This window comes from Crocuta crocuta, unplaced genomic scaffold (assembly GCF_008692635.1).
Source record: "Crocuta crocuta isolate KB4526 unplaced genomic scaffold, BGI_CrCroc_1.0 scaffold367, whole genome shotgun sequence".
NCBI lineage: Eukaryota > Metazoa > Chordata > Mammalia > Carnivora > Hyaenidae > Crocuta > Crocuta crocuta.
In genome coordinates this window covers 1,423,397-1,439,362 of record NW_027527936.1, presented here as the reverse complement: position 1 = coordinate 1,439,362, position 15,966 = coordinate 1,423,397, and the positions used below count along the sequence as shown (strand labels likewise).

General features: G+C 38.5%; 1 protein-coding gene across 5 annotated transcripts in view; it reads left to right on the top strand.

Annotated features, from left to right (window-relative positions):
• SCMH1 (Scm polycomb group protein homolog 1) overlaps window positions 1-15,966 on the top strand; it is a 159,112-nt gene that overhangs the window by 5,999 nt on the left and 137,147 nt on the right. For 3 of the 5 annotated variants that reach the window (XM_077752005.1, XM_077751999.1, XM_077752001.1), the window contains exon 2: window positions 12,927-13,007. In XM_077752005.1, coding sequence (XP_077608131.1) covers window positions 12,983-13,007 — 25 coding nt within the window. In that variant the 5' untranslated portion in view covers window positions 12,927-12,982. Of the gene's footprint in view, window positions 1-12,923; window positions 13,008-15,966 lie in introns of those variants that run through there. The other 2 variants (XM_077752000.1, XM_077751998.1) reach the window with 1 other exon arrangement.

The following is a 15,966-nucleotide window of genomic DNA, read 5'->3' as shown; positions in this document are numbered from 1 at the left end:
TCTTTATCTTTTTTAAACCATATTTACGTCTAGTTGCACTTAAAGTTCACTTCTGTATGTTAACAGCTTATGATTTGCCTTTGTTTTATCTCAGGAGAGCAACTTTAAATCATTGGTAGGAATGTGGGGTACCAAGAAGCCTTCAAACTTTTGGAGGGGTAGTGGCTTTAGTTTTCAGACCTTCCTTCTGCCAGAATGCCTAATACTGGGTCTTGGTTTCTTTCTCATGCGTACTGCCTCCATCAGGGTGGAGCAAGAGGAACCCCAGTGACACTTCAATTAGCCCTTGGATAGGTAATTGACCCATGAATGATGGATTACATATGAGCCCTTTACCATCACTTCTAATGGATGTCTGTGTTTTTCAGTTTTGATCTATTTTTCAAGAGCACATTCTTTTCGCATTGTAATGAGGACCTAGACTTTTTTGGATTCCCTTTAGTGCCAGTCACAGTGTTTGTAGGTCTCTTAGAAGATACTCTGTAGATACTGTTTTGCACTGAAGAAGGCTTATCCATGGCACTAGCTAGTGAGAGTCTAGCTCTAGTGATAAATAAGAGATGTTAGCTGCCAGGGCTGTCATTTCAATTTGTCTTGCTTGTGTTGAGCTCATTAATAAATTGCCACAGTGATAATATGAAAGTAATGAACCTTCTGGAGGCCCAGCTGGGGCACAGAGCGCCAGCAGGGACCTTCAGGGCAGTTGCCATTGTTATACACAGTTCTGTTAAAGGGTTTATGGCTTTTTCTCCCCTTTGAAACATTTATATTTTGCAAAATCCAAATCTTGTTTTAATATTTGTGTCCTTTCTAAGTGAGTTTATTTGAATTCAGCTCAATAAGCATGTATGCATCTGATGCCTGCTGCTGTCAGGCTCTGTATTAGACCCAAGGATGTAAAGATGACTGAGACATCCCATAGGGATTCGCCATCAAATAGGCAGGAAAGGTATGTACAAATAATTGTAACATCACATTTAAATGCCGCAAATATGAACCAGATATAAACATAGAATAGAAAAGGAAATGATTATCTAGGGAAAAGAGCTAAGAGGGCTGAGGAAGAGGAGATTCGTTGATTTCTGAGTTAAATTTTGAAGGATGGGCTGTTATGTTGACAAGTTGAGGTATAATGGAAACAGGGACTTGCAGATGAGTTGAGGGACTGCAGATCATTTAGAGTAACTTAAGGGAAGAAGGTAAAGAGAAGGAGAAGATGGTTAGATGAGGCTAGAGAAGGAGGGGCCAAATCCTAAAGAATTTAAGATTGTAAAGGCTGTGTAGCAATGCCGAGGACTTTGGTACTTTTCATTCTACAGGCTACATGGATCCATTGAAGGATTTTAAGCAGAGAAGCCACATGATGGAATTTTTATTTTAGAGGGATTACTCCAGTTGCCAAGCACATGACAGAGCAGAGGTAGAAAGAGGCCACTTAAAAGGCTGTTGACTAGTTTTGTGTAGGCAGGCAGCAACATATACTGTAAAGAGCATGACCTAGATTGTTTTCAAATCCCCATTCAACCACCTCCTAACTCTCTAACTCTGAAATTTCCTCATCCATGAAATGGGAGTAATAGTAATCTCTCACTGGCTGTTGTAGAGAACCATATGAAATAACATGTATACATGGCATTGGTCCGAAGAGCTGAGTATAAATGTTAGCTGTTCTATATCAACTTTAGGTTTTGTTGAGTTTTAGGTAACTTGTAACCAAGTTTAGGATTTTCAAGAAGCACTTTCATTTTCTTTCTGTCACGGTCCTAATAAAACAGAAAGAAATCAAGAGGTTTACACCCTTTTTACTTGCATTAGGATCCATCTTTCAGGATTTCTCAGACATTTAAAAAATGACATTAACTAAAGCTTTTTCCTTTGGACACCTGCCAGACTCTGAGTTGGAGAATCAGGCTTAGTGTCTTTTTTGAGCCACTAGTACGATAGGAAAAGACTGGAGCCCTCGTTCAAAAATGAGCTTTTTAGCTAAGAGTTAGCATCAGAGTTTACTCTGCCTCTGTTTCCTCAAGTGTTTAATAAGAATAATGTGAATGGGTGTCCTGGCCACCTTGCATTTTTGTGTGAAGATCACATTCTTTCCTTAAGTAAACATTAGCTAAACTACTATCAAGGTACTGTTATAAAAAATGTAGACGTGACTCGGCTATGGATCCTAACTTCAAGGGAATTATAGCATTAAAAGAACTGTAAAAGATATACACAAATAATGTAATAAAAATAAGATAATATGTCGGTCAGTTAACATTGAAAATTATAAAGGACTTTGGGGAGGCCTGGGTGGCTCATTTGACTAAGTGTTTGACTCTTGATTTCGGCTCGGGTTATAATCTTAACAGTTGTGAGATCAAGCCCCACGTTGGGCTCCTCACCGGGCATGGATCCTGCTTAAGATTCTCTCTCCTCTTCCTCATGCTTGTGTGCACAGTCTCTTCTCTCTTTAAAGAGAAAACATTATAAAGGACTTTGAAACTGGAAGTCAATTATATTTTTGTACAATATCCTGTAAAAACATTGTTTTAAAAAGTGTATTTCACATGTTCTCTTTATTTTTAAAGTACTTCTCCAAGCAAAGGTGAAATTGAGTCACTTTCTTGGATATCTGTGGAAAATAAATGATAAAGGTGGATTAAGGTTTTAGGTAGTTTTTTTTTTTAATGTTTTTTTTTTTTTTTGAGAGAGAGACAGAGACAGAGTGTGAGTGGGGAAGGGACAGAGAGAAGAGAAGAGACACAGAATCCGAAGCAGGTTCCATGCTCTGAGCTGTCAGTGTAGCCTGATGTGGGGTTCCATCTCACCAACCACGAGGTCATGACCTGAGCTGAAGTCAGATATTCAACTGACTGAGCCACCCAGGCACCCCAAGATTTTAGGGAGATTTTTAAGTGAATATGTGTATTTTGATCCCAGGCTTAATACTCACTGATATCCAAGTAACTCTGTTAAAGTACTCTTTGAGCCTCAGGTGTGTGTGTGTGCGTGCGTGTGTGTGTGTGTGTGTGTGTGTGTGTGTGTGTAGTGTAGAGTAGTGTAGTATAGTGTAGTGTAGTGTAGGGTATGTAATGGAGATAATGCCACATACCCCCAGGCTTGTTGTGATGAATGGTCCTTATATGTAGAAGTACTAAAAAACAGTGTTCATTCCTTCCCTGACACTACCTAGCTTTTCACTATTACCTCATGTTAAGCTTTGAGACAGCAGCTTCTTTATTTTCAAGTTTATTTTTACTTATGAAAAATTTAAACCTACAACAAAATTGAAAAGGTTTTGCAGTAAAAAACCTTATGTCCACCACCTAAATTTTACCATTACTTGTAAATGTCACATATCTATTTATCCCTCTACCCACCCAGCTGTATTGAAATTTCTCTGATAATTCTTTAGGAGTTTTCTGAACCAGGCTTTTTTTAAAAAAAACTAATTTGGAAGACAGGAGTGCAGCTATGTTTCAAATATTTGTAATTAAATTATGCTTTTCTAATTTATGTTTCCTTGTGCCCATGAACAATTTTTTACTGAGTTATTCATTATTTGAACCTATCTGTACTATTTGTGCTCCTACAGTATCATTTCCAATCTTAAATCATCCCATTGCATTTTCCTGAGAATGCCTTCAGTTAATCTTCTTTCAGGGTCACCTTTAGAGTAGGCTCTTTATTGTCATCCTTGTTGTCTCTTACTCCTTTGAAAGGATCTTTAAAATTTAATAAGAAGCGATAGTGTACATTCTGTGCCCGGCAGCAAAAGCTGCAGCCAGAAGCTTTGTCTGCCAGGTGTGGGGTTCCTGCCCTGATCTTCAGAGCTCAGTTATGTCCACACTTCCCAACGACACCCACATTTTGTTTCTGAGTGTGGGTTGCTCCCCAGGGCAGCTGGCCTATTTAGGATGCCCTACCAGTAAATACACCCCATTACCTTTGTTTGGCTCTAGCCTCTTGGCGTTGATTGATTTTCTCCATTATATAACCACATTTAGGTTATATATTACAGAAATTCTTCAACATTTCTGGTTGTCTGGTGGTGCCCATCCCTGTTTTCCAGTGCTGCCAAGTGTCAGGCAGGTTTCCTTTATGAGCTGTGCGAATCATCCTCAGAAAAGTCCTTGAGAAGCTAAGTTATAGTCATAATTATATGTCTCACTCCCTTCATCCTCTCATTGCCTATTTGTAATGATCCTACCAGATTTGAGACTGACTTATATACTAAAGGACCCAGCTTGTTTTGTTTCATTTTGAGAGATTGGCCTTAAACTGTTTCTCTCATAAATCACCTATTCTACTTATAAACCATCCAGATGTTTTTTTAAACTCAGAAAGTAGGCACTGTGTTCTGGTTATGTAATTTAAAAATTTTATGCTTTTGTTTTTTCTTAATGATTAGCACTCATTGATTTCATTCAAAAATACTTACTGAGTGCCTCCTCTATACCAGGCACTATTCCAAGTGCTGGGATACAGGGCTGAATGAATGACCCGGACACAGCCCCAGTGGAGCAGACAAATAGACAAAGAAATATTAAATGATGCTAACTGCTATGGAAAACTAAGAGTGGTATGATAGAGGGAGTCTGAGTGACTACTTTATTTTTTTACTGTTTATTTTTGAGAGACAGAGTGGGAGCGGGGGAGGGGCAGAGACAGAATTGAAGTAGGCTCCAGGCTCCAAGCTGTCAGCACAGAACCTGACACAGGGCTCAAACCCATGAACTGCGAGATCATGACCTGAGCCAAAGTCGAACACTTAACCAACTGAGCCATCCAGGCGCCCCTGGGTTACTACTTTAGATAAAGTGGTCAGGGAAGGGTTCTTTCAGGAGGTGGCAGTTAAGCTGAGACCTGAGTGATCAGAAGCCAGCCCATATGAATACAGGGTAGAGCATTCCAGGTAGTGCAAAGGCCCTCAGGTAGTGAGGGGTTGGGCCTGCATTTGCAGCAGAGGAGGACAGTGTAGCTGGGGCAATGAGGATGATGAGGGCTCTAAGAGAGGAGGGGTAGAAGGAGGGGACAGATCATATAGAATGATGATGTGGGTCAGGGTAAAGGACTTGGACTTGAGTACTAGGAGGAGCATTTGGGAGATCTTAAGTAGGGGAGTGACATGATCTAACCCATATTAACACAACCAGGACAGGGCCATATCATGGGGAAAGTCGGCCAGTGCTGGGAGCCTCTAACCAGCAGCAGAAGATTGCACTTGTGCCTAGGACATTCTAAATAGCCTAGTTTTCCTGGAAAACCCTGAGCCTTAGAGACAAGAGATTGGCCAAATTACCTTGCTTTGAATCCCAGCTCCAACATTTACTAACTGTAATTTGAGGCAAATTCCAAGACATCTTTCTGTATGGATTTTCTCATCAATAAAATGAAGATAATAATACCTATTTTACTGGGTTGTGAGAATTGAACAACTTAATGCAAGTAAAGTGCTTAGAACATATTAAGTACTTATCATTTAAGTAAATAATTTATGTCTTCTAGATATGAGTGGTCTAACACAATAGCCACATGGTTAGTGGGACTGAAGTACTGAATTGTAAATTTTATTTAATTTTAATTACATGTAAATTTAAAACTTATTTTAATAATGTGTGGATTTAAAAACTGACTCTCAGTACAGTTATTGGGAAATTTTAAAGTGAGTTTTGAATACCTTGGGTATGTGAGTCTTCTGTTTCATCTGTAAATTTTATGAAATTTAAATTCAAATTAAGTAATTCTGATGAAAATTTAGCGTCTGAATCGAGATAAGCTGTAATTGTAAATACACACTAGATTTTGAAGACTTAATAGAAGAATATAAAGCATTTTAATTGATTTTTATAATTCCGGGATGAAAAAAATTTATAATACTGGCTGAAATGATAATATTTCAGTATACTGGTTTAAATAAAATACATAATTAAAATTATTTCCTTTTTTTTTTTTACTTTTTAAAATGTGACTACTAGAAAGCTTAAAATGACATAAATATCTTGAATTATATTTCTTTTGGGTGGCTCTGCTGTACACCCTGGGTCAGGGGCAGGGCAGTGAAAGAAGCCTATGGACTGAGGGAGGTGCTTTTCCCAATTACACAAATACCCTTGGAGATCACAAGCACCTTCAGTGGAACGTCTCTTCCAGTCAGAGGACTCCTGCCTCCTACCCACTTGCCGGAAGCCAGTGCCTTATTTTGTCCTCTTCAGGTGTGTCCGGGTGGGAAAAGAAGTTATGCGTCACTGCTCTGTGTTGAAGAGTATTGCACGGATTTTACACCTGTCAGTGATTTTGAGGAAATAAATTTCTGGGGCTCTCTGAACTAGTACCACCACCATATAAGACTGTTCTCTGAGATAAAATCTACCACTAGTCCTGGCCCAGTGAACCCCAGAGACTCAAAATAAGGAAAAATTAGATTTTAATTAAGGAATGAATTGCTGGGTCAAAAGCTGAGGAAGCTGAGAAAGGCATCTTGTGTCCTAAAAGCTAAACGTCGAAGATTAAAAAAAAAACAAAAAAAACCCAACAATCAAAAAGCTAAGCTATCAGGAACTTTTATCTCTGAAGTAAAACTGGGTATACATATTTTTCTTCTTATGCCTCTTGGTTCCTGCTGGCTCTGTGGTTCTATGGAAAGGTTTTCTGACTTGCTAGCATGAAGAAAGTTCCTGATAGAAACAATATGACTGTTAGTTAGCAAATGGCATCACTCTCCTGCCTTTGCTTTTTGGAATGTTTATATATATATTCTTTATCATACCCAAATGTTTTTTTAATGTTTACTTATTTATTTTGAGAGAGCGAGAGAGTGTGTACGCAAGCAGGGGAGGAGCAGAGAGAGGGAGAGAAGAGAGTCCCAAACAGGCTCCTTGCTGTCAGCACAGAGTACAATGTAGGGCTCCATCCCACAAACCATGAGATCATGACCTGAGCCGAAGTCAAGAGTCTAATGCTTAACAGACTGAGCCACCCAGGTGGCCCATCCCCAAATAATTTTTTTTTAAAATTTCTCATATGCCTCATCTTAATACTACATCTCAAAGATTATTATTGCATGCCCTTTCAGTCAAGTTTGCTTTCTAGGGAAGAGAGCCCTTTCCTGAGATTGCTGTACGGTTTCAGACTCACGTGGAACACATTCCACTGGAAGCCCTTTGTAGTCTTTGGCCTTACAGATGCAGGGAAGAGAGAGGTGGTCTCAGAGATTCCCAGCCAGAAACAGGTGTTGGGGCAGTTGCCATGGAGACTCACAGGAAGACAGCTGATACCACATGATGATTTCCCTTATTTCAGTAACAGATTTTCTATGAAGCCATCAAATCAGACACTTGTAGAGGTGGACAATGAAGAAACAAGCATGTAGCTTATTTGTAGTAAATCGGGACCTGTCTGGGAATGCGCTGTAGAGTTGTTACCCTCTGGTTTTCTGGTGACGAATTCGAAGCCCTGTGGAAATGACTCTTTGGTGACATGGGATGAACCAGGCCAAGCTCAAGTCTGAGTTGCAGCATTCTTCTTAAAGAGAAACCATAATTGTCCCAGGCTTGTAATTCTGTAAGATTCATACAAGACCCTGGACAATGCCAGAGAGTCACATAACTCACTTCTTTTAGGCTAGGAACCTAGGCTTTGGGGAGTTTATAGAATGGTTTATAGATACCATGCTGTCGATGAGTCCAAATTATGTGACCTAAGCAGGTGAAGATTTCATCTATTCTCAGGGCTCTATATCTGAGGAGGTAGTTTTCTATACAGGACTCTAAAGTATTAGACTTTAATTTTATTACCTTGATTCTAAGTTGATCTTGAGACCTCTGGTACCTGGTAACATAGACATTTTTCAAAAACCAGCTTGGGCCGTGTGAACAGATTAAAAAGTGGTAAACGGGTTAATTGTCTTTTACCAGTCCCCAAAGCCATATGAATCTGACCTCAGGTTTTAATTTTGTCACCATGCAAAGCTTTTATTAAGTGTTTCCTGTCTGCAGATGGTGACATGCATTCAAATGTTCACTCTAGGAAACCTTGGGGAAATAAGTCACTCTTAGAAGCTTAATGTTCTGGATAGCTACAGGTTTGTTCAATTACACATTAAATCTTAATTTTTAAAAATCACTTATTTGGAAATTATTCTAAAATGGATTGTACCCTTCTTTTAATTTAGTTTGTTGAGCTGAATTTAACCTTTTCTTAAGGACTCGTGTGTGTGTGTGTGTGTGTGTGTGTGTGTGTGTGTGTGTGTAAAGGATACGGAGTTCCATAGGCTTTTTAGTAGTGTATTTATAACATTGTTTTTCCCACAAGGCCATTTTTAGTACATAATTTTTACAAAGTGCAAGGTTTTCAGGGATGCATATTGTATAAAAATGCCTAGAGTTAAGTCTGTGGATCACAATCACAAAAACTTTAAGAGCCTCTGCACTAAGTAGCTCCTTCCTCATGCGACCGAAACTTCCTTACATTTGCAGAAGACTTGACTGTTTGCCGAACCTCAATATGTATATATGGCCTATGATTTGTAAACCAGGGAAGGGATTGACTTTATGTTGGTTTTAAATACAGTAAGTAAGCATAATGGAACCAAAAAGAGCATAGACTTTCATATTAGGCAGTCTTTAATTTTAGCCTTTCTGTTTAGTAGCTTTATGACCTTGAATGTCTTCATTAATCTTGGTTAACTTCAGAGCCTCAGCTTTTTTTTTTTTTTTTTAAGCCAAATGGGAAATGCCAGGGGCACCTGAGTGGCTCAGTCAGTTAAGCATCTGACTTCGGCTCAGGTCATAATCTTGTGGTTCGTGGGTTTGAGCCCCATGTTGGGCTCTGTGCTGACAGCTCAGAGCCTAGACTCTCTTTCAGATTCTGTGTCTCCCTCTCTCTCTCTGCCCCTCCCCTGCTCACACTCTGTCTTTTGTCTAAAAAATAAACATTAAAAAAAAGGGAAATGCCAGAATTGTTGGGTTCTTTAAATCAAGTAATGAAGGTAACAGTGCTTACTGGGGGCAACATGGATGAACCTCGCAAATGAAATGTTGAGTGGAAGGAAGCGGACATGAAAGAGGGCATAGGATATAATAGTATTTATATGAAGTTCAAAGCAGGCAAAACTAATCCACAATGACAGAAGTCAAGACAGTTTTCCTCTTGGGTAGAGCAATGACTTAGGAGAGGACATGAAGGAGTACTTCTTTGGGTGCCAGTAACAATCTCTTTGTTGATTTGGAGACACATTGTAGAAGTTCACTGAGCTTTATGCTTGTGATTTATATACTTTTCAGTATCCATGATATACTTTAATGAAAAGTCATTTTTGAAGTGCTTGGCACAGAACCTAGCACATAATTGATTCCCTTCTCCTATGGTAGTTCTGTAAGTTAACAATTTGAACATCTATTTAACAAAATGATCCTAGCCTCTTTTCCTTGTAACCTTTCCATTTCTTTGCTCTGCATTGGTTCTCCATCTCCTGATTCCAGTCTTATCCCTAGGCCTGTTTAATAGCTATGTACAATGGTAATCCCAATTGGTAAAGCTGAAGGAGTTTAGTTAGGTCAGTCAGAGAAGGTGAAATTAAATGTCTGACTGCTGTGATTTAGGAGGAAATCAGGAATATGAATTTTTTTTAAAATGTTTGTTTATTTTGAGGGAAAGAGAGAGCGAGCAGGGGAGCAGCAGAGAGAAAGGAAGAGAATCCCAAGCAGGTTCCCCCAAAGCAGAGCTCGATCCCATGAACTGTGAGATCATGACCTGAGTGGTAATCAAGAGTTGGATGCTTAACTGACTGAGCCACCCAGACACCTCAGGAATATGAATTTTGATTTGATGTTGTTCTCTGATCATTACTTGATGTTTTGCTTTTTAAATGGAGATTAAACGGACTTGTTTTCTGATTTGTGTAATATAACTTTGCCTGACATCGGATCAACCTCATTATTGGCTTTTTTCATGATGGAACATTGTACCTATTCTGTTACTTCTGGCACTTTTAATACAAGCCAATTATAGTATAGCAGGCTTTGAAATAGTCATTATCACACCCTGTACACCTTACATATTTTACTTGGGTACTTATCACTGAAAAAGAGCCATATTTATTATTTTTACCTTACTGTTTTGCTACAAGTATAGACATAGAACTTCTATACTTGGAAACTCATGTAAGATCCTGTTACAAAACACTAATAATTGTTGAAAATTGAACTTAAAAAATGCCAAGTTATTTTTTGTAACATAGGCAATGTGTGGGATATTAAAGAAGCCTATGACAGCCTCTGCCGTCAGGGAGTGTCGATTCCTGTAGGAGAGTTTTGTGAGATAGGCAGAAAATGAATTTGTCTACATTTGCTTTTGGTCTTTTGGATGTCATTGGTTTTGGAGAAAAGGTTTCTGACAGAGATACTAGCAAGACCCACTAGAGAGCTGTGGTGATGCTTGTATGGATGCTGACGGAGCTAGAGGCAGGAACCTGATGGACAAAAGGTGAGGGAGGTGGAGAAGGAGCCCCTACTATCAGATACTTCCTTATAGCCATTCATTAAAATAGATAATGCCATTCAACCCTCACAAACCCTTTGGCATAGACATTATAATTTCCACATTAAAGATGCAGAAATTGTGGCTCAGAGACATGTAAACTTGCCCCAAGTTACAAAGCTAGTGACAAAGTTGTTATTCGGATCCAAAGCCCATCTGTACCACATGCTGTATATAGATAGTAATGTTATCCAAAGAGAGGATGTGTTTTTCAGAAGATAGCTTGCGGACCTGCAAAATGGGAGGTCATAAAGAAAGCTGATGGCTGGTTGCATCTAGGACTACCCAGGAAAGGAAATGCTGTGACTCAATTTCTTCATTTCATTTAAGTCTCTTTGAAGCTTTTTGTATTCCTCTTGTGAGATGGTTGAATGGGGCTGTCAAACCCTGATGCACATCAACCTGTAATGTTACCTGTTTCTTCTTCTTTCTTTCTTCCTTTTCCCCCCGTTTTTGTGGTAAAATATATGTAACGTAAGGTTTACTGTTACAACCATTTTAAATCAGTAAGTATAAACGTAAAGTTTACCATTATAACCATTTTAAATCAGTAAGTATGTTTACCATGTTGTGTAGCCTTCACTACTATCAGTCTCCAGAACTTTTTCATCATCTATACCCAGGAAATCGTAACTCTCCATTTCCTCCTCTGCCCTGCCCCTAGTACTTCTCTTCTATGTTTCATCTCTATGAATTTGCCTAGTTACTAAGTATAAGTGGAATCATACAGTATTTGTGCTTTTGCATTTGGCTTATTTCACTTAGAATAATGTTTTCAAGATGTGTCTGTGTTGTAGCAAGTGTCAGAATTTTATTCCTTTTTAGGGCTGAATAGTATTCCATTGTGCATATGTACATTCATTTACTGATGGATACTTGGATTGTTCCTGTCCTTTGGCTATCGTGGATGATACTTCTCTGAACTTTAGTGTACAAGTATTTGTTTTAATCCCTGCTTTCAGTTCTTTTGGACAATACTCAAGAGTGGGGTTGCTGGCTTGGATCACATGCTAATTTTATGTTTATCCTTTTGAGATCTTTCACAGCAGCTGCATCACTTTTCATTTCTAGGAGCAGTTCACAAGGGTTCTAATTTCCCCTTATCTTGGCAACACTTGTTATTTTTGTTTTCTTCCTTTGTGATAACCACCTGAAAGGGTATGAAGTGGTATCTCATTGTGATATTGATTTGCATTTCCTTATTGATTAATGATGCTGAGTATCTTTTCATGTGCTTATTGGCTGTCTGTATAGCTAAATGAAGAAATGTCCATTCAGGCCCCTTGCCTGTTTTTTAATTGGGTTATCTGAGGGCTTTCTGTTGTTGAATTATAGAAGTTTTATATAGATAGATAGATATTTAATCCCTTATTGGACATACAATTTGCCAGTATTTTCTCCCATTCTGTAGGTTGTCTCTCACTTTCATGGTAGTATCCTCTGATGCACAAATATCTTTCATTTTGATGAAATCTAATTTATCTGTTTTTCTTTCATTGCCTGTGGTTTACTTACTATATCCAAGAATCATTGTCAAATCCAGTGTCATAATGATTTTCCCCTCTGTTTTCTTATAAGAGTTTTATAATCTTAGCTCTTGTGTTTAGGTCTTTGCCACATTTTGAGTTAATTTTTGTATACACTTTAAGATATATAGTTTTCCCAGCATCATTTGTTAAAAAGAATATCCTTTTCCCATTGAACGGTTTGGGCACCTTTCTCAAAAAATCATTTGATCGTATATATTAGAGTTTGTTTCTGAGCTCTTTATTCTGTTGGTCTATATGTCTGTCCTTATGCCAGTACCACACAGTTTTGATTTCTCTGGCTTTGTAGTAAGTTTTGAAATAAAGAAGTATGAATCTTCCAACTTTATTCTTCATTTTCAAAATGGTTTAAGCTATTCAGGGTCCTTTGAAATTTCATGTGATTTTGAGAGGGATTGTATTGAGTCTGTAAATCACTTTCGGTAGCAGTATCATCTTAACGATGTTAGTCTTTGAATTTATGAACACAGAATGTCTTTCCATTTATTTATGTTTTTTAAAATTTCTGTCAGCAATGTTTTATAGTTTTCAGCATACAGTATTTTATTCCTTGTGGCTGTTATATTTCTTACAGTAAATTAAGAAGTTGACATTCTAATTTACCCATCGTTGTTTAATGACCTGTAGAACTACCCTCAAGAATCTATTCCGTTTTTAACAGAATCTGTGTTCGGAACCCACAAGGCTGAGGGAAGCGTCCTGAAAACTGAAAACCTGTCCAAATTGCTGCCCTTGAGAAGCCCTGTCTGGTTGTCCAGCCTGTTGGTTTCCTTTGATAAAAACCTAATTTCACTGCATGTCGTCTTTGATCTACAGTAGTTCACATTTCTAATTTTTTCTATCTTTTGCTTCCAGATTTCTCCATCTTGCTAAGGAGGAACGGTTTCCTATTTGATATAGCTGATGGTACCATGCAAAAATCAGATCCTCGAAAAGGTCAGAACCTGTATTTATACATAATGGAAATAGTTTTCCTCTGTTAGGCTGTATATGAATGTATGTGCCACAAAAAGCAATTAGAATGAATAAGAGAGTCTCATCTCACCCTTTCTTGCCAACTTATCCTACAATTTTAATAAACCCTGTGTGTCATTTGTACAACTCTTTATAGTTTGCAAAGCACTCTTCACAGAATTGTCTAACATAGTCTCTACAGGAATCTTGTGAAGTAGGCTCTGTTGCTCTTCCTTTTTTATGGAAACGTGAGGCATTAAGAGACTTATTCAAAATCTTGTTACTCTGTGCTAGAAAATTCAGTCCTAGATCTTTTGCCTTTAAATCTTATTCTTCTCACTACATTACAAGTTCATGATCAGTGTCAGAATTTGGAAGGCATGGAAGTATGGAAGGTGCATGAACATCGTAAATAATGTATGTAAAAGTCTGAAAAATTCGAACCCCTTTATGGATGTAAAATATCATTAATTAATAATTCTGATCTTGATATTGAATGTCTAACATAATCTTTGAGATGATACCATTGTCTGAGTATGGCAAATGAGGCTCTTTGTTTGTTGCCTACCTGCTCTTCTCTTCTTATCCCGCTTGACCTCTGTAGCTTACCCTACTCTTTTCCATCTGTAACACACTGCTGGCTATCATCCAAACACGTTGTCCATTTCCATGCCTTAGTACCTTTGTGCTGTATTCTCTTCACCTAAAGTGCCTATTTATCTTTCTTCTGACAATCCTAGCTTGACTTCATCTCTGTAAAGCTTTCCTCAATTCCCCAAGCCAAGTTAATCATTTTTTTCTGTTTTCCCAGAGCATTTTGTATATCAAATCTCTATTTGAGCAAAAATCATGTGTTATGATTCTGTAATTGAATCACTATCTATCCTACTAATCTGTGAGTCCTTTGTGAGCATAGGCTAAGTCTTCTTTGTCTTTGTGTCCTTAACACCCCCCATCACTCCTAGACTTAGACACATTTTCTTTCTTTCTTTCTTTTTTTTTTTTTTTTTACAAATAGTTTATTGTCAAGTTGGTTTCTATATAACACCCAGTGCTCATCCCCACAAGTGCCCCTCTCCGTGCCCATCCCCCCTACCCCCCCACATCCATCAGTCCTCAGTTTTTGTCAGCATTCAAGAGTCTCTCATGGTTTGCCTCTCCCCCTTTCTCCCACTATTTCCCCCTTTCTTCTCCCCATTGTCCTCCGTTAAGTTCCTCCTAATCCTCCTATACGTGCAAACATAGACACATTTTCTTTAAAGAATTAAAGAATAGCTCTCCTTAAAGGATCTGTACACCAGCCTAAGTGGGAGACTGACCACATACAAATACTTACAAGCATAAATATGGTACATGTTTGAAGTAGAACAGAGAGATGATCATAGCCAGGCAGAACTATTTAGGGAAGGAATCCTCTAGATCAGAGATTGACAAACTATGGCTCATAGGTCAAATCCTGTCTGCTCCCTGTTTTTGTACATAAAGGCTTTTTGGAACATAAACCTTTCCATTGTTCGTTGTTAATGTGTTACCTATGGTTGCTTTTATGGCACAGTGGCAGAGTTGAGAATTGCAACAGAAGCTACATATCCTATAAAACTGAAATTATTTACTCTCTGGTCCTTTACAGAAGAAATTTTCCAAACCCTGCTCTGGGAGATGGGTTTTGAATAGAGGTTTGAAAAGAAAAGGAACGTAATGAGTGTGTATCATAATTTAATGAAAACAGGCTGTAGTAGGAGCACCTCGGTGGCTCAGTCAGTTAAGTATCCAACTCTTGATTTCAGCTCAGGTCATGATCTCACAGTTTGTGACATTGAGCCTCACCCTATGTCAGGCTCTGCGCAGAGAGCATGGAGGCTGCTTGGGATTCTTTCTCTCCCTCTCTTTCTGCCTCTCCCCTATTCATGCATGCATGCATGTGTGCATGCTTTCTCCTAATCTCTCAAAATAAATAAATAAACATTTTTAAAAAAGGCTGTAGCGGTAGGTATGCTAAGCGGTAAATCCCACTTTAATCTGGTTTATCAGAGAACTAGGTTGAAGAGATGAAATGTCAAGAATGCTTCAGATTGATAAAGAGGGAACCTAGAAAACCAATAGGAAGAAATCGTCAAGTGAATGTTCTGGGTCTGTAGTAAGACAGTTTCGTAATTAGTAGCAGGGCATGAGTTTGCTGATGACAGAGAAGAAGGAAGCAACAATGCAAATTAACATTGATGAGTGTCTGCAATGACCAAGTACTGGTCTAAGTGCTTTATGTGTGTCCTATTTAATTCTTCCAGCACTTAACAGCAGCTTATTGCTGTAGTTGTCTTTATTTTGCAGATGAGGAAACAAAGGTACAGGGGGTTAAGTTGCTTGGCCAATTGTTATACAACTAGTAAGTGATAGAACCTAATCTGAACCCAGGCAAGGTTGCTGCAGAATCTTCATAACAGAGGAGAGAAATCGAGGGATATTTGGTAAAAATACCCTTGAGCTTTGGATAAGGTAATTAATCTGAATAATTAGGAAGTATGCTAACCCATCATGGTAAAAGAAAATAAACAGACCATAGAGAAGTAATGTCAGAAGGCAGAGTGTCCAATCAGAATCATATACTATGGATTAGGTCAAATGGAAGGAAACAGAAGCAGACACATTATACAGCGAGATGTGTTATACAGCTAGTCTTGAATTTCATCTTAATGAGACCATAAAGCAGCTAACTTTCCCTGCACACATGAAAGCTGCCCCCAAATGCCTAAAGGGCAGGCATACTCAGTTGAGGTAGAGACCAGCAGTGATTTTCATGAAGGTAGCCGACATTCAATAACACCCGCCCCACCAGTACATTTTTAGAGTCCCTGGAGGTGTCACATCAAACACATGCCATTCTCTCCCTTTCTGTTTTGTTCCCCTAAGGGAATTTGTTCCTGTCAATCTCCCTACCACTGCT